General features: G+C 43.3%; 1 protein-coding gene across 1 annotated transcript; it reads right to left on the bottom strand.

Annotated features, from left to right (window-relative positions):
* Positions 1-348: 348 nt before the first annotated feature.
* On the bottom strand, positions 349-19,011 carry LOC135514127 (indoleamine 2,3-dioxygenase 2-like). Its single transcript, XM_064937354.1, has 10 exons — positions 18,817-19,011; positions 17,765-17,860; positions 17,230-17,349; positions 2,929-3,047; positions 2,536-2,550; positions 1,801-1,900; positions 1,600-1,717; positions 1,464-1,515; positions 1,173-1,321; positions 349-865 (listed from the first exon to the last, which is right to left on the bottom strand). Exons 1-10 carry the CDS (start codon positions 18,907-18,909, stop codon positions 402-404), a joined length of 1,326 nt encoding a protein of 441 aa, XP_064793426.1. The 5' UTR covers positions 18,910-19,011; the 3' UTR covers positions 349-401.
* Positions 19,012-19,225: the final 214 nt, after the last annotated feature.

Here is a 19,225-nt window from a genome sequence, read left to right as displayed (position 1 = left end):
ATCAGTACTCAGATTACGGTTAAGTATCACTCTGGTTGTATGTATTAACTGTCAGGTCAGGATAAGCTAACTTTCAAACTTTCCTCAGCCTGCCCTGGGGATCAGTGCGAGTTTTCTGATCAGTGCGGATCAGTGCGAGTTTCAGTCTGGACTAGTCATCCAATATATAGTTTACATTCTATTTTAGATTGAATAAAGAGATTAGTGGTTGCATTTAACGGAAACGAACACTGATGGTTTAAATTAAGGTTTGAACTGAAAGAGTGGCATCATTTATACAGAGCATGTCAATAACACCGGGACTCATTTAGTCAGACATCAAACCTTGTCATGCACAAACCTCTCATATGTACAAGTCATTTCATTAATTTATTAAACACACTGTAGGTATAAAATTGTCTCTAAAATGTGTTAGATTGCAGATGTGTTTGATGAGTTGTGTATTGTGTGTTTTGAGGTTGTGCTCCATTTGTGCTCTTCTGCATGGCCCTGTTGTCCAGCGACAGGGAGACGTCCCGTGTGCGGTCCCTCACAGTCTTCAGGAAGCTCATGATGCCCGAGCCGCCAGTACCCGTCTCTTCCAGAGCCGTGGGCGCCCTGCTGACAGTCTCCTCCTGGGAACTGTTGCCCTGTCTTCGCAGCTGGCGGGCACGGGCAGCGGGAACGGTGATAAAGCAGCTGACCACGTTGATGTGGTAGCTGCGGAGGGCCATTAGCTTGGTCACACATAGTTGAAATGCTGCAGTCAGAAGCACACTGGCCTCCTGCTGGACAAAGCCTCGCAGGGAGGGCTGCAGAGATATGTCCTGGATTAGATGCTTGTGGGAAGAGGGCATGTAGTTTCTCATACGGGTCAGAAAGGCTCCTGTACAAGTAGAAAGCATATTCACCCTCAGTGGAAATAACATCTTCAGGAGACCTTTGTGTTAAAAAACATGCCTATGTAAAATATAATGCCATGCCAAAACGTTGTATGCCTTCAGCCACATACAGTATGTATGACACAACTCAATAACTCTTTATGTTTTTAAGTGAACACTTCCTTATTGCCAAAGAAAACATCTGTTAAGATTGTACTTGTTAACACAACTATTTGTTTCTCTGCAAAACATTTATTAATTATTGTGTGGTATTATTGACTCCTCTGGACCTGTCTAATTTTGCTTTCTTACCACAATTGTCCTCATGTTTGACTCCTAGCAGCTCATCAAAGCAGTGCAGCAGACTGCTCTGGGCAGCACTCCCACCAGAATACTCCATAGGCTCTGCCTGGATGCCTTCATACACCAAACCATCTGGCATGGATGAGTTATCTTTCCACCTGATCCACACACATACAGCCATACATTTTGAATACAGTCATATTTTATGTGTCATTAACTTCTGTCAGACAACTTAGACAATTAACTTCTGTCAGACTCATTTTGTATCGTTTAGGCGTACTAGGGGTGTTCAGTACTTACCCAGACAGATAGATCCTTATAATGCCATAGAAGACATCTGGCTTGACATATGCTGGAACAACATAAGATACGCTGAGAATGCAGGTGAACTGGACTGAATATCAACACAGTAAAACATCTGTTTCAGTTGTAGTACCATGCATCAGTTTGAGTGCATCTGTCATGCCCTCCATCGCCTGGCTGATTTCCTCTAGTGCACTTGTAACAGTCTCAGCATCACCACACTGGACCCCATTAATAACCAGGGGAATACTCTGAAACACACCCACATTAACAATGTCACTCAGAATTGGGCATCTCATTTTACAGCTCTGTGGGTTTCAGAAGAGACCTTCACCTTGATGGCTGGCACTGCAGCCAGCTCCACTAGTAGAGTGACCATGAAGAACCCCCTCACACTGTCCCCACCAGGCAGAGTGACAAGCAGCTCCAAGTTCCTGGGAGAGCGATGAAAACAACAACTATCACCATGGCCACAATGACAGTGTCATGCCCTGGTCTAAGTATTTTGTGTTTTTCTTCATTTATTTGGTCAGGCCAGGGTGTGGCATGGGTTTTTGTATGTGGTGTGTTTTGTCTTGGGGGTTTTTCATAGGTATTGGGATTGTAGCTTAGTGGGATGTTCTAGATAAGTCTATGGCTGTCTGAAGTGGTTCTCAATCAGAGGCAGGTGTTTATCGTTGTCTCTGATTGGGAACCATATTTAGGCAGCCATATTCTTTGAGTGTTCCGTGGGTGATTGTCCTTATGTCTGTCGTGTATTAGTTTGCACCAGTATTAGGCTGTTTTCGTTACGTTCATTGTTTTTGTAGTGTTTGTGTTTAGTCTGTTTTTCATTAAACATGGATCGCAATCTACACGCCTCATTTTGGTCCGACTCTCCTTCACACATAGAACACCGTAACAGACAGCTGGTAGAAGAAGTTAAAGTTCCTGCAAACATTTCAGGAGATTGTTAGATGGCAATAATATGATTTCAAATGTCAGCGAGAGCCAAAGAGCAAAGACTATTGGAATGTGTGGAATCTACAAATACAGCTGGTTGGAATCAATTATTCAAGGCAATACTTACTCCATGTCAAATGGTCTGGTACGGGAGATGATGTGACATGAAAAAGAAACACATTTCCTTTAAATATCACTGAGACAAAAAGAGAACAGTAGAGGCAGACAATAATAATTTGGGGGGGTGCTTATCTTTGTCCTATTTCACACAGGTAATGTGTTTTTTGCATATCCCACTCTCCCTGAGAAACACACAGAGAGTGGGGTCATGGCTAGGGTCTAATATTCAACAGCGAACCTGTAGCAGTTAGGGTTAAGTGCCTTGCTCAAGGGCACATCGACAGATTTTTTTACCTTCTCAGCTTGGGGATTCAAACCAGCAACTTTTCAGTTACTTGCCCAACTCTCTAACCGCTAGGCTACCTGCTGCCCCGGAGAATCTTGATTATTCCAAACATACCCATGTGGATCCCTCTTCTTCCAGTTAGCCAGTACTGCGTCTGCATGGGTAAGGATGGGAGGAAGGCCTAGACGCTGAGACACCTTCCAGTATGGAACGGCCAGGTTGCGGGGGAGTATCTTATGGGAGATAAAAGTTCATATCAGAGGGACATGCAATTATTTTCATGATGATACTCTTGGTGCATTGCATGATGCCTGGGGTTATGTTTACAGATATTCAAGTCCTGGATGTGTTTGCATCCAGGAACTATTTGTTGGTGTTCCATGTCTCAAACCTGAAGGTGCCAAAGTTACTGGATAATTTCACAATTTGATTTACAGTAGGACGATATTACAGTTTTTATCAATCGCGTTCAAGCATTCTTTGGAACAATGTTTTTGATTTTCAAAATAGAGTTGACAAGTCACAGAACTGTGGCCTTTTATAAAACAGTAAATGCATTTTCAAAATGTAGTTGCATTTTAAAAACATAAATACATTCCTCAAAATTATACACGGTCAAAATTGCAAAATTATACTTCTCTTGAATCCATGCAGACAAAACAGAAAGTTAGCCTAAAAAAATCACAATACATTTTCTTTGCAGTCATTAAATCAATGCAATCATTTTTCCAACAATTGTTTACAGACAGATTATTTCACTGTATCACAATTCCAGTGGGTCAGAAGTTTACATACACTAAATTGACTGTGCCTTTAAATAGCTTGGAAAATTCCAGAAAATTGTGTTGTGGCTGTAGTAGCTTCTGATAGGCTAATTGACATAATTTGAGTCAATTGGAGGTGTACCTGTGGATGTATTTCAAGGCCTACCTTCAAACTCGGTGCCTCTTTGCTTGACATCATGGAAAAATCAAAAGAAATCAGCCAAGACCTCAGGAAAAAAAATTGTAGACCTCCACAAGTCTGGTTCATCCTTGGGAGCAATTTTCAAATGCCTGAAGATACCACGTTCATCTGTACAAACAATATATTGCAAGTATAAACACCATGGGACTACGCAGACGTCATACCCCTCAGCAAGGAGACGCGTTCTGTACTTTGGTTCAGAAAGTGCAAATCAATCCCAGAACAACAGCAAAGGACCTTGTGAAGATGCTGTAGGAAACAGGTAAAGGTATAGATATCCACAGTAAAACAAGTCCTATATCGACATAACCTGAAAGGCCGCTCAACAAGGAAGAAGCCACTGCTTCAAAACCGCAATGAAAAATAGCCAGACTACGGTTTGAAACTGCACATGTAGACAAAGGTACTTTTTGGACCAATGTCCTCTGGTCTGATGAAACAATAATAGAACTGTTTGGCCATAATGTTCATCGTTATGTTTGGAGGATAAAGGGGAGGCTTGCAAACCGTGACATTGCAACTGCACATGTGGACAAAGAAGGCACTTTTTGGACAAATGTCCTCTGGTCTGATGAAACAAAAATAGAACTGTTTGGCCATAATGTCCATCGTCATGTTTGGAGGATGAAGGGGAGGCTTGCAAACCGTGACAGTAACCCCCCCCCCCCTCCCAAAGGTGTGGACTCCAGCCGCAAAACCTGACTCTAAAGGGGAGGGTCCGGGTGGGCATCCTCTACCGCGGCGGCTCCGGTGCGGGACGTAGACCACCCTCCGCCCGCAGATCCCTCCACTTTGGCGGCGGCCCTGGTACATGGAACTTCACTTGGAGGAACTGGGCCGCAGATCATCGCCAGAGGAACCAGACCACCGATCATCGCCGGAGGCTGGGGAGACACACTGCAGGCCTGGTGCGTGGAGCAGGCACAGGACTCACCAGGCTGGGGAGACACACGGGAGGCCTGGTCCGTGGAGCAGGCACATGACTCACTGGGCTGGAGAGACACACTGGAGGCCTGGTTCGTGGAGCAGGCACAACCCGTCCTGGCTGGATACCCACTTCAATCCAGCAAGTGCGTGGCACCAGCACAGGACGCACTGGGGACACCTTGCGCAGAGCCGGTGCTGGATATCCAGGGTCCGAGGAGGCGCACTGGAGACCAGGAGCGCTGAGCCGGCACCACCCCTCCTGGCTGGTTACCCCTCTTTATGTGGCAGATATGGAGAGCATGTACTGCATGCACCGGGCTGTGACTTTGCACTGAAGGTGCATAAAACCGGAAAACATGGCACTGGAACCGTGACCAACTCCGCTTGCCCCGCTCACCAACCCGTGTGCCCCACCCAAAAATGGGGTTGCCTCTCGTGCTCCTGTCTCTGCCGTAACTCCTGATCTCTCCCCTCCTCACTATCTGCCTCCGCCTGTTTCCATGGCAGGCTTTTGTCACCTGCCATGATCTCATCCCATGTCCACGATGTCCTAAACTCCCTTTACCCCGTGCCCAGGATCCCTTCTCCTCCTGGCCATGCTGCTTGGTCCTTTTGTGGTGGGTTCTTCTGTCACGATAGTCATGGGAAGAAGTGGACCAAAGCGCAGCGTGGTACGAGTTCATTCTATTTATTTATTAACTGAACACCGAAAACAACATAACAAAATACGAACGGGACGTTCTGCAGGGCAAAATAACAACCAGTGCAAAAATAAGAACCCACAAATGAAAGAGGGAAAAAGGACTGCCGAAGTATGATTTCCAATCAGAGCCAACGATAGACAGCTGCCTCTGATTGGGAACCACCCTCGGCCAAAAACAAAGAAATAGAAAACATAGAAATAAAGAAACTAGAATGCCCTCCCTAGTCACATCCTGGTCTAACCAAAATAGAAAATAAAAACCTCTCCCAAAACACCATCCCAACCTTGAAGCACGGGGGGGTGGCAGCATCATGCTGTGGGGGTGCTTTGCTGCAGGAGAGACTGGTGCACTTCACAAAATAGATGGCACGATGAGGAAGGAAAATTATGTGGATTTATTGAAGCAACATCTCAAGACATCAGTCAACTTCCAAAGTTGTGACAAAATGTCTTAAGGACAACAAAGTCAAGGTATTGGAGAGGCCATCACAAAGCCCTGACCTCAATCCCATAGAACATTTGTGGGCAGAACTGAAAAAGCGTGTGCGAGCAAGGAGGCCTACAAACCTGACTCAGTTGCACCAGCTCTGTTAGGTGGAACGGGCCAAAATTCATCCAATTTATTGTGGGAAGCTTGTGGAAGGCTACCCAAAATGTTTGATCCATTGATCCATGTTAAACTATTTAAAGGCAATGCTCCCAAATACTGAGTGTATGTAAACTTCTGACCCACTGGGAATGTGATGAAAGAAATAAAAGCTGAAATAAATAATTATCTCTACTATTATTCTGACATTTCACATTCTTAAAATAAAGTGGTCATCCTAACTGACCTTAAGACATGGAGTTTTTACTAGGATTACATGTCAGGAATTGTGAAAAACTGAGTTTAAATGTATTTGGCTACGGTGTATGTAAACTTCTGACTTCAAATGTAACTATCAAAAGGTGCAGAATTATGGGTAATGACTCTCCTCTTATACATATTTCACCAAACACTTTCATACACATTGTCACGCGGAGCGGAACAGGTGAACCCAAGAGCAGACTCAGATGGGGAGACTGGGATAAGTTAACCAAGGTATTTATTGAAACAAGGGGGGAAAGATTGAATGCAGGCCAGGGGAAGCTTGGGCGGGTTGCTGGAAACCAGGTGCGAAGGCTGAGGCGAGAGGTGTGGGAACAGGGTAAGCAGATCCGGAGGGGAATCCAAAGGAGTGTAGAGTGGGGAATTGAGGACCGAGTAGCAGGACAGATGAGAAGTCGGACTGGAGACAGGGACCAGAGTCAGAGCGTGCAGAACTGTAGCGGAGAGGAAAACAGCGTCAGGCAAGGGAAAACAGGCACAACAGGAACAAACAGCTAGAGACATGGACTGACTGGGAACAGATTACGTTCTGGTAGTTTTGAAGTGGCAGGACTGAGTATTTGTAGAGGTCTTGGTTATGGAACAGGTTGCAGCTGGTGGGGATCTGCTCTGACTCCAGCACACCTGTCTCTGCCCACACAATCACACACACACAGAGAGAGGGAGAGAGCACTGGGGTAGTGGCTGCAGGTCAAGGAGACACCGGATGAGCATTGGAGGGCGTGGCCGGAGCAGATGTGACACACGTTAAATCAAATAGGATTCCTGATCAAGAAGAAAATGGAAAACAAGCACATTGTGTGCAGGATTTATTCAAATACAATTGTATTTGTCACATGCGCCAAATACTACAGGTGTAGATCATGCAATATTTATTAACGAGCCCTTTCCCAACAATGAGTTATAATACAAATTTAATTATGAGAATATATACACAGTGTACCGGTACAGTGTCTATGGGCATGGATAGAAGGTAGTCGAGGTAATATGTACATGACAAGGGTAGGTGAAAACACATCCGCCATGCTGATCTTCAATACGGGGGCCCCTCAGGGGTGCGTGCCCAGTCGCCTCCTGTACTCCCTGTTCACTCATGAACAAGCACGACTCCAACACCATCATTAAGTTTGCCGATGATACAACAGGCCTGATCACCGACAATGACGAGACAGCCTTTAGCAAGGAGGTCAGAGACCTGGCTGTGTGGTGCCAGGACAACAACCTCTCCCTCAACGTGATCAAGACAAAGGAGATGATTGTGGACTACAGGAAAAGAAGTACCGAGCACACCCCCATTCTCATCAACGGGGCTGTAGTGGAGTTGGTTGAGAGTCCACATCACCAACAAACTAACATGGTCCAAGCACACCAAGACAGTCATGAAAAGGGCACAACAAAAGCTATTCCCTCCCAGGAGACTGAAAAGATTTGGTATGGGTCTTCAGATCCTCAAAAGGTTCTACAGCTGCACCGTCGAGAGCATCCTGACGGGTTGCATCACTGCCTGGTATAGCAACTTCTCGGCCTCCGACCGCAAGGCACTACAGAGGGTAGTGCGTACGGCCCAGTACATCACTGGGGTCAATCTTCCTGCCAACCAGGACCTCTATACCAGGCAGTGTCAGAGGAAGGCCCTAAAAATTGTCACAGACTCCAGCCACCCTAGTCATAGACTGTTCACTCTGCTACCGCATGGCACCGGAGCGCCAAGTCTAAGTCCAAGAGGCTTCTAAACAGCATCTACCCCCCCAAGCCATAAGACTCCTGAACATCTAAGCAAATGGCTACCCATACTATTTGCAATGCCGCTCCCCCTTTATGCTGCTGCTACTCCCTGTTATTATCTATGCATAGTCATGTTAATAACTCTACCTACATGTACATATTCCTCAATTACCTCGACTAACGGTGTCCCGCACATTGACCTTGTACCAGTACCCCCTGTATATAGCCTCACTATTGTTATTCTACTGCTGCTCTTTACTTATTTGTTACTTTTATTTCTTATTTTTTAGGCATTTTTCTTAAAACAGCATTGTTGGTTGAGAGCTTGTAAGTAAGCATTTCACTGTAAGTTCTAGACCTGTTGTATTCAGCGCATGTGACAAATAAAATTTGATTTTATGTACAGTGCCTTCAGAAAGTATTCATACCCCTTGACTTATTCTACATTGTGTTATGTTACAGCTTGAATTTTAAAAAAAATGTCTCACCTATCTACACACAAAACCCTATACTGAGTGTTTTTAGAAACATGTTTTTAGACATTTTTGCAGATGTATTGAAAAATTAATACAGATATGCAATTTGCATAAGTATGTAAATGCATGGCAGGAAGCTCGGTCCCAGTGATGTACTGGGCCGTACGCATTACCCTCTGTAGCACCTTATAGTCAGATGCCAAGCAGTTGCCAAACCAAGCAGGGAAGCAGCCAGTCAAGATTCTCTCAATGCTGCAGCTGTAGAACTTTTTGAGGATCTGAGGGTCCATGCCAAATCTTTTCAGCCTCTTGAGGGGGAAGAGACATTGTAGTGTCCTCTTCACAACTGCATTGGTGTGTTTGGACCATGATAGTTTCTTAGTGTTGTGGACACCAAGGAACTTGACGCTCTCAACCTGCTGTACTACAGCCCTGTCGATATGAATGGGGGTGCGCTCGGCCCTCCATTTCCTTTTGTCCATGATCATCTGCTATGTCTTGCTGACTTTGAGGCAGAGATTGTCGTCCTGGCAGCACATTTACAGGTCGCAGACCACCTCCCTATAGGCTGTCTCATCATCGTATGATCAGGCCTACCACCGTCGTGTAGTTGGCATACTTAATGATGGTGTTGGAGTCGTGCGTGGCCACACAGTTGTGGGTGAATAGGGAGTAGAGGAGAAGACTAAGCACGCACCCCTGAGGGGCCCCCATGTTGAAGATCAGCATGGCAGATATGTTCTTGCCTAACCTCACCACCTGGGGGCGGCTCGTCAGGAAGTCCATTTGTGGATTTGATTACTGGCTCAAAATGGCCACAAACCAAATGGCCAGAAACAAAGATCTACGGTAGTGTACATACCGTAGAATGATAAATCATGCAATTATTATTCTCAAGCAAACCAAAAGCATTTAGCTATGAACGCCTGTTCTCGCCATTTTCAGGTGAATTCATCTAACTTTCTTTCATGGCAACTCATAAGCACGGGGACGAAGACCAAACAATCACGTCAAAAAAACACAGGGTTGAGCGAGGAGTACCTCGAATAAATAACACAAGCGCACAATGATACCACACGGGACAAGACCTGTAATCATCTGCGCAATTCACATGGCATGAAAGCCAAAACAACACAGCACAGGTACTCACACGACCAACGGCCATTGGAACAATAACCGACAGCCCAATGGAAACCAAAGAGTACACTTCTACAAGTACTAATCAGTGAGAATATGGGACAGGTGTGCGTAATGAAAGTTCCGGAGAGATCCGTGACAGTACCTCCACCCCCCCCGCCTTGACGCGCTGCACCAGCAGCACAACAACACCGGCCTCGAGGACGATCACAGGAACACAGTGCGGGTTGATCAGGACCCGATGCAGCTGCCAAAGTTGCGTCGTCGAATGGGCCACTTGCCGCTGCCAAAGTTGCGGCGGTGTCGGACGGACCAGTAGCAGTGACCTCGGACGGACCGGAAGTGGCGTCGCCGGACCGACCATTGTGGAGACGTCGGACGGCCCATTTGCAGCTGCCAATGTTGGGTCGGATGGGCCATTCCCACTGTCTCCCTTAATGTTCGATTATTCTGTCACGTTGGTATGTAGTGATCGGGAGACAGACGCAGAAATGCGTAATAGTTTTTTTATTTCTTTACCCAAATTACAGCGTGCTGTGTAAAGGCACGGGGACGAAGACCAAACAAACATGAAAAAAAACACAGGATTGAAACCCGAACAAAAGAGCGAGGAGTACCTTGAATAAATAACACAAGCACACAATGATACCACAAGGGACGAGACCGGTAATCATCTGCACAATATATGTGGCACGAAAGCCAAAACACAGCACAGGTACTCACACGACCAACGGCCATTGGAACAATAATCAACAGCCCAATGGAAACCAAAGGGTACACTTGTACAAGTACTAATATGTGGTAATAGGGGACAGGTGCGTGTAATGAAAGTTCCAGAGGGATCCGTGACAAATTCTCTGTTCCTGCTCCCTTGTCTCTCGGCCACATTGATACAAATCATAAATTGATAAGGTACTAAGATGTATAATGTCTCCATCAAATCTAAGAAGTTATTTTAACTTTTTATTCTTACTTATTCGTAGACAAATGTTCAATGATATATGAAATTGGAGTTGTTCTTCATCAACTGGTAATACATAAATAATGAAGCAGGTTAATAGGTTAAACATTTCCCTTTTAATTCCAATGCATGTTTTCAAGATACAACATTATTATCTTTGGCGGTATAGATGGATTTTCAGGGAAGGTAAGTATATTATTTTGTATGCATATTGCATATTTCCCACCACCTAATGAACAACCAGAATACCAGTCTGGTGTTAAGCTTTCTGTGCTGTATTGACTTATCCTGAAAATGACATCTGCTGCTTTGAACGGACATATCTCAGTTATTGTTTTCATATCTACAAGAAATAAGCTATTTTCATTACTTTCAGAGTGTGAGCTGATCAACGGGTCGAAAATGTAGATATTGCCATATGTATGTTCACTATCCAAGGAACAGGCCGTGGAAGATTTATTGCTGGCAAAAGTGTCCATAACCAGAGGTAATTAAACTGTTCTGTGTTCTTTTTCTTTCTTCATCGCTATCTGTCTTGTACGTGGAACCTGTCTCATATGCATTCATTTTTAAAAACCTAGGATGTCAGCTGCAAAATTTCAGATTTTCACAACATAAACACTCAGCCATTTTCACTTGACTGACTATCAAGCCCCTGTTGCTGCCAAGTCATGATTTCCCTGGGGGTTAGCCTTGCAATAACCAAGTGGTGAGACACATTGCCCTCTATGTTTAAGTGTTTCAGGTACACTCAGATAGGTGTCTGCCTCACATATAGTCAGTAACCACTCACAGAGGGACACACTACTTGTATTTCTATAACCTCGGACGCACCTCAGTGTTCCCTATTCATAGAGGAAGAACACAGGAACACAGAGATTAGGTTCCTTCCCCCCACAAAACCTTTTCTTTCGCTCTGTTAGAGTGGAACGCTTATAGAGAGATGTTTGGAGTGCTGTGACATGTCAGTACTACAACTTGCTGCACAATTTGGAGGAAGAAGGCTACATTGACCTGTAAAATTCTATCCACTGTGTTGGATATGTGTTCCTACCTCATCTGCAGGCAGGTCTGCAGTATTTCACAGAGAGTTGGAATAATCCCCCTTTAAGTACAGAGGCGAACCTGACACCTCACCAGCTGTTGCCTTAGCACTACACAACTGATTCAAATGATCAAGTCATCATCAAGCTTCAAGTAGTATTTATGTATTAAGTTGTGATCTGGTAATATAAAAGACTAATAATGACATTATCTTCTATTGTTTGTCATCATGTGTCTGTTTTTCAGCATATAGTACTCTGTAGCCACTTAGTGTGTACACCAGATGAGACTACACACACAGATTCCTGTTGAACACAGTCTCTTTAACTACCTTATTTTCTCAATAATAGTCTCTCTCCTTCACTTCATCCCTCTCCCCCTTCTCCCTAAATCCTCTAGGTTATATCAGCTGTGTTGGTGAACCCCTCTCGCATCTGAACTGGCTGACACAGTGGGCACAGCATGATCATAGGTGAGAGGTCACTTGGTCGAGTCAACAAGAAGTATTATTAAAGAGATGCTTTACATTGAAATACAGAGAGAAATGTAGTAGTCCCAGAATTAATGATCCAAGGTCAGTTTTGCATTTCACCTCCAGATGATTATGATGACTGACAGTGTTAGAATAAAAGAAAAAAAACTTAATCATGCTCTTTCTCTATCCATCTGTCTCTCATCTGCATCTATGTTTTGATGTGAGAGAGGAAGCCAGTCCCTCCCGTCATCGCCACCTCACCCGGTCTTAAGATAACCTTCTGACTGGGAGCCCAAGGCTAGTTAGGAGACACCACTAGAGACACTATGTAATTGTGATGGACTGAGAGAATATTAGGGTAGCACTGTAATTCATTAATCATATGCTGTCTTCCCTGTTCCTCTGTTTTACCTCTGTCTTCTACACCTCTCTCCCCACCTCCTCTTTCTTCCTATTTTTTTTATAATGCACACCATACGTGCATTGAAGTACAGATTGAACTTGTATTTATAATATAATATTACAATTATAATATTTATAATGCATGTATTATGTATTTATAACACCTGGATAATGAACTTTCAATAAAGAGTTTCACATTCTCCACTGGTTGAAATTAAGTATCTCATTGAAAACTACGCCTATCCTGTGTCCTCAGATTAATGCAAATGAAGGGAGTTAGATATGCACAGGAAGTGTAGTTTACTGTTTTCTTCTGTATATATGAATTACAACTCAGCCTTGACTTAAATCATGGTTCTAGTCTATTGCATAGTTACAATGTGTAATCATTGATGTCCTAGGAGCAGGAGTGGTAAACACTGTTGAAGTGTATAATTGTAAAACATACATGCAGATACAGCATCATTCAAAGAAGGGAGTTTGATACACCTGGTATTGGATATGACTGAAAAAGAATGTCTCACATAGAATCATACCTAAACCTCACCTTTATTTGCCAAAGACGAGTACATCATCAGTGGATATATTCAATGTACAGGCTACAATGTGGGGATCCCATGATGGTAACAACTAGAGTACATGTGAAACCCAGCAAAAAAAGAAACATCCTCTCACTGTCAACTGCGTTTATTTTCAGCGAACTTAAAATGTGTAAATATTTGTATGAACATGACAAGATTCAACAACTGAGACATAAACTGAACAAGTTCCACAGACATGTGACTAACATAAATTGAATAATGTGTCCCTGAACAAAGGGGGGTCAAAAGTAACAAGCAGTATCTGGTGTGGCCACCAGCTGCATTAGGTACTGCAGTGCATCTCCTCCTCATGGACTGCACCAGATTTGCCAGTTCTTGCTGTGAGATGTTACCCCACTCTTCCACCAAGTTCTCTGACATTTCTGGGGGGAATGGCCCTAGTCCTCACCCTCCAATCCAACAGGTCCCAGACATGCTCAATGGGATTAAGATCTGGGCTCTTCGCTGGCCATGGCAGAACACTGACATTCCTGTCTTGCAGGAAATCACGCACAGAATGAGCAGTATGGCTGGTGGCATTGTCATGCTGGAAGGTCATGTCAAGATGAGCCTGCAGGAAGGGTACCACATGAGGGAGGAGGATGTCTTCCCTGTAACACACAGCATTGAGATTGCCTGCAATGACAACAAGTTCAGTCCGATGATTTTGTGACACACCGTCCAAGACCATAAAGGATCCTCCACCTCCAAATTGATCCCACTCCAGAGTACAGGCCTCGGTGTAACGCTCATTCCTTCAATGAGAAACGTAAATAAGACCATCAGCCATGGTGAGACAAAACCGCAACACATCAGTGAAGAGCATTTTTTGCCAGTCCTGTCTGGTCCAGTGATGGTGGGTTTGTGCCCATAGGCGACGTTGTTGCCAGTGATATCTGGTGAGGACCTGCCTTACAACAGGCCTCCAAGCCCTCAGTCCAGCCTCTCTCAGCCTTATGCAGACAGTTTGAGCACTGATGGAGGAATTGTGCTTTCCTGGTGTAACTCGGGCAGTTGCTGTTGCCATCCTGTACCTGTCCCGCAGGTGTGATGTTCGGATGTACCGATCCTGTGCAGGTGTTGTTACACGTGGTCTGCCACTGCGAGGACGATCAGCTGTCTGTCCTGTCTCCCTGTAGCGCAGTTTTAAGCATCTCACAGTACAGACATTGCAATTTATTGCCCTGGCCACATCTGCAGTACTCATGCCTCCTTGCAGCATGCCTAAGGCACGTTCACGCAGATGAGCAGGGACCCTGGGCATCTTTCTTTTGGTGTTTTTCAGAATCAGTAGAAAGGCCTCTTTAGTGTCCTAAGTTTTCATAACTGTGACCTTAATTGCCTACCGTCTGTAAGTTGTTGGTGTCTTAACGACCGTTCCACAGGTGCATGTTCATTAATTGTTTATTGTTCATTGAACAAGCATGGGAAACAGTGTCTAAACCCCTTACAACGAAGATCTGTGAAATAATTTGGATTTTTACAAATTATCTTTGAAAGACAGGGTCCTGAAAAAGGGAGGTTTCTTTTTTGGCTGAGTTTATATACAGTTGAAGTCAGAAGTTTACATACACTTAGGTTGGAGTCATTAAAACAAGTTTTTCAACCACTACACAAATTTCTTGTTAACAAACTATAGTTTTGGCAAGTTGGTTAGGACATCTACTTTGTGATTGACACAAGTAACTTTTCCAACAATAGTTTACAGACAGATTATTTCACTTATAATTCATTGTATAACTATTCCAGTGGTTCAGACGTCTACATACACTAAGTTGACTGTGCCTTTAAACAGCTTGGAAAATTCCAGAAAATAATGTCATGGTTTTAGAAGCTTCTGATAGGCTAATGGACATAATTTGAGTCAATTGGAGGTGTACCTGTGGATGTATTTCAAGGCCTACCTTCAAACTCAATGCCTCTTTGCTTGACATCATGGGAAAATCAAAATAAATCAGCCAAGACCTCAGAAAAACATTTGTAGACCTCCACAAGTCTTGTTCATCCTTGGGAGCAATTTCCAAATGCCTAAAGGTACCACGCTCATCTGTACAAACAATAGTACGCAAGTATAAACATGGGACCACGCAGCTGTCATACCGTTCAGGGAGGAGATGCGTTCTGTCTCCTAGAGATGAACGAAGTTTCGTGTGAAAAGTGAAAATCAATCCCAGACCAACAGCAAAGGTCCTTGTGAAGATGCTGGAGGAAACAGGTACAAAAGTATCTATATCCACACTAAAACGAGTCCTATATTGACATAACCTGAAAGGCCGCTCAGCAAGGAAGAAGCCACTGCTCCAAAACCGCAATGAAATAGCCAGACTAAAGTTTGCAACTGCACATGTGGACAAAGATTGTACTTTTTGGAGAAATGTCCTCTGGTCTGATGAAACAAATATGAAGTAATATAGCTAGTTAACTATTTATTTGCTTATTGTGTAGTGGAGAATAAAAATAACTGTGTATCTATGGATGTGTAGCTAGCTGCAGTATGTAGCCGATCTGTGTATGGACCCAAAAATGTTTGGTATGAATATTAGTTCAGAATCTATGTATCTCAGCTATCATAGTTGATGTATCGACTTCAAGTCTGAATGGCATTAATGAAGTCTATGATTTGAGTAGAATATAATAACTTTATTGTGCCAAGGATGCAAGTCCCACAGTTGAAGTTGGACGATTTCTTTCTTTCATCACATTCCCAGTGGGTCAGAGGTTTACATACACTCAGTTAGTATTTGGTAGCATTGTCTTTAAATTGTTTAACTAGGGTCAAATGTTTTGGGTAGCCTTCCACAAGCTTCCCACAATAAATTGGGTGAATTGTGGCCCATTCCTCCTTACAGAGCTGGTGCAACTGAGTCAGGTTTGTAGGCCTCCTTGCTCACACATGCTTTTTCAGTTCTTCCCACAGATTTTCTATGGGATTGAGGTCAGGGCTTTGTGATGGCCACTCCAATACCTTGACTTTGTTGTCCTTAAGCCATTTTTACACAACTTTGGAAGTATGCTTGTGGTCATTGTCCATTTGGAAGACCCATTTGCGACCAAGCTTTAACTTCCTGATTGCCTTGAGATGTTGCTTCAATATATCCACATAATTGTCATTCCTCATGAAGCCATATATTTTATGACATGCACCAGTCTCTCCTGCAGCAAAGCACACCCACAACATGATGCTGCCACCCCCGTGCTTCACGGTTGGGATGGTGTTCTTCAGCTTGCAAGCCTCCCCCTTTATCCTCCAAACATAACAATGGTCATTATGGCCAAACAGTTCTAATTTTGTTTCTTCAGACCAGAGGACGTTTCTCCAAAAAGTTTGATCTTTGTCCACATGTGCAGTTGCAAACCAAATTCTGGCTTTTTTTCATGGTGGTTTTGGAGCAGTGGCTTCTTCCTTGCTGAGCGGCCTTTCAGGTTATGTCAATATAGGACTCGTTTTACTGTGGATATAGATACTTTTGTACCCATTTCCTCCAGCATCTTCACAAGGTCCTTGTTGTTGCTCTGGGAATGATTTGCACTTTTCGCACCAAAGTACGTTCATTTCTAGGAGACAGAACGTGTCTCCTTCCTGAGCGGTATGACAGCTGCGTGGTCCAATGGTGTTAATACTTGCGAACTATTGTTTGTACAGATGAATGTGGTACCTTTAGGCATTTGGAAATTGCTCCCAAGGATGAACCAGACTTGTGGAGGTCTACAAATATTTTTCTGAGGTCTTGGCTGATTTCTTTAGATTTTCCAATGTCAAGTAAAGAGGCATTGAGTTTGAAGGTAGGCCTCTTAATACATCCACAGGAACTCACAAACTCAAATGATGTCAATTAACCTATCGGAAGCTTCTAAAGCCATGACATCATTTTCTGGAATTTTCCAAGCTGTTTAAAGGCACAGTCAACTTAGTGTATGTAAACTTCTGACCCAATGGAATTGTGATACAGTGATATAATCTGTCTGTAAACATTTGTTGTAAAAATTACTTGTATCATGCACAAATTAGATGTCCTAACCGACTTGCAAAAATTATAGTTTGTTAACAAGAAATATGTGGAGTGGTTGAAAACCAAGTTTTAATGAATCCAACCTAAGTATGTTAACTTCCAACTTCAACTGCACATAATAAGAAGGGTTGTTGAAAAACCTTGACTGTGTCATTCTCCCCCTCCTGCCACACGTAGCCCATGGTCATCACACTCAGGGCCAAATGGGCCAGACGCAGCTCTCTGTGGCTCTCCAGGAATCGGGTGTTCAGCAAGGGCATCTGAATGAGTAAATGGAAGAATGGAGCTGACACTATATCACGTACAATTGTGAGTTATTATGAATACACTCTGCTTGACACATTGCAAATTACCCATTTAAATTTTTTTTGTATATAAATGCTTCAGGTTATGTAATTAATCAATTAAATTAAATATATTTTATCAAATTGGATTTATATTTTGTCATCTCTGCACAGGTGAAGTCACGCATTGTTTTTCAAAGTTTAGATTATTGTTTTTATGTGGAACTGTCACCAAAAACTGTTGAATATATAAACCTATTTCATTTCCACTGTATAATGTGTTCCAAACCAAGTATGTGGAATTCAACCAGGTGGTAGAATTGCAATTCCAATCCATTCCCCCCTATTTGAACCGTTTACTGATCAGCTGAGTTTGACAGCATAGACTTACCTTGAGAATGTGGGAGCGCAGCGTGTGAGAGTAGATGAGCTCTGTAACATGCCGGGCAATGTCCATCCAGGGCTGGTAGTATGGCGGCAACTCTGTCTTTAGGGTATTGAGTCATATTGAAAGTGTCAATGTATTGTCCCTCAATTAATACTATTGTTGGATGCTCTGTCTCGTATCAGGACAGGTTATGCAGAGTAGGCCACAAGCAACTGTGGAAAGTGTCAAACAAGCTTATGAAATTACAGTTCTAAAATCTATTCCACTTATTTTATGTATTCCAAATGATGCCCTGGACATATCAGCAGTTAGAAAAGCAATCTTGCTGTTTCCTCATTACATCAATGCTTTGCTTTACCAAGGATAAAGGATAAAGTTCACGAACAGGACAAACACAAAGGACGCCATTTGCAAGTTGTTGTGGAAACTAGATCCAAAAATTAAGCAGAGACTAATTTTGTGGTATAATAGTGCATCTTTTAATGCATACGAGCAGCGGCAAGGTAGATCCGTCTGTGATCGCAGTCAGGGAAGGCGCTCCAAGAGTAAATGATTACATGTCCCTTATATAGTGGGAGGTGATAATACAATCATATTGTTACACAACAGTTATTTTACAGAAACAACAGTTCCAGAACACAATGGCCTTAACAGGAGTCTATGAAATGCATAACATCAAAGTCAGTAACATAACCCTTGAGAAGTGGCAACAGCTCATCCCAATTCTGCCTCAACAAAGTATAGCATGTATCAACCTTGCCTGGATTGGAATGCTCTCATCTGTACTCTGCACTCCAAATTCAAAAACACTAAGTCTTAACCACGACTTGATTTGGGGGGTCTCAGGGAAACTAATGTCACTGTCTGAGGCTGAGAAAGTTACAACCTGCCTACAACATTTACAAATATATCAATACTACTTACTTTCCGCTTACTTTGATTTAACAAACAACTAATAAGCAACCATTGTAATGGGAAACAACACATGCCCACTAATGACTGACAATGATTACAAATGCAATGGGTATCCCATAAGATAAGGAGGCGGTACCTACCAGGGGTGCAGGGAGAATGAAGCCAAACACATCAGAGACATGGTAGGGGTCCAGAGTGAAAGGCTTCTGTGAGTCTGTGATAGTAGTGGCCATTGGGGGCTGAAAGAGGATCCCTGATATGAACAGTGATTGTCAGGCAGTTTGAATGATCTGGTAAGTATGCAAAGTGAGTCCAGCCAGACCTCAAACTGTCTGGACCCCAGCACAGAGTTCACTTGTAAATCCTGTCAACAAAGATCTGCTTACACAACTTTTCTTTTTACCTTTAACCACACTATTGCACAATGGTCTCATCACATCATGAGTTAGTAGTTATAGGGTCGAGTTTGACTTGACCTAGTTTGACTTGTACTGTTATCAGTCTATTAACATGTTTATGCAAGAAACGTGTTACAGTAAATTACACATT

The sequence above is a fragment of the Oncorhynchus masou genome, chromosome 25 (assembly GCF_036934945.1).
Source record: "Oncorhynchus masou masou isolate Uvic2021 chromosome 25, UVic_Omas_1.1, whole genome shotgun sequence".
Taxonomy (NCBI): domain Eukaryota; kingdom Metazoa; phylum Chordata; class Actinopteri; order Salmoniformes; family Salmonidae; genus Oncorhynchus; species Oncorhynchus masou.
Note: the sequence above shows the minus strand (reverse complement) of the source record. Positions and strands in the feature narration are given on the sequence as shown.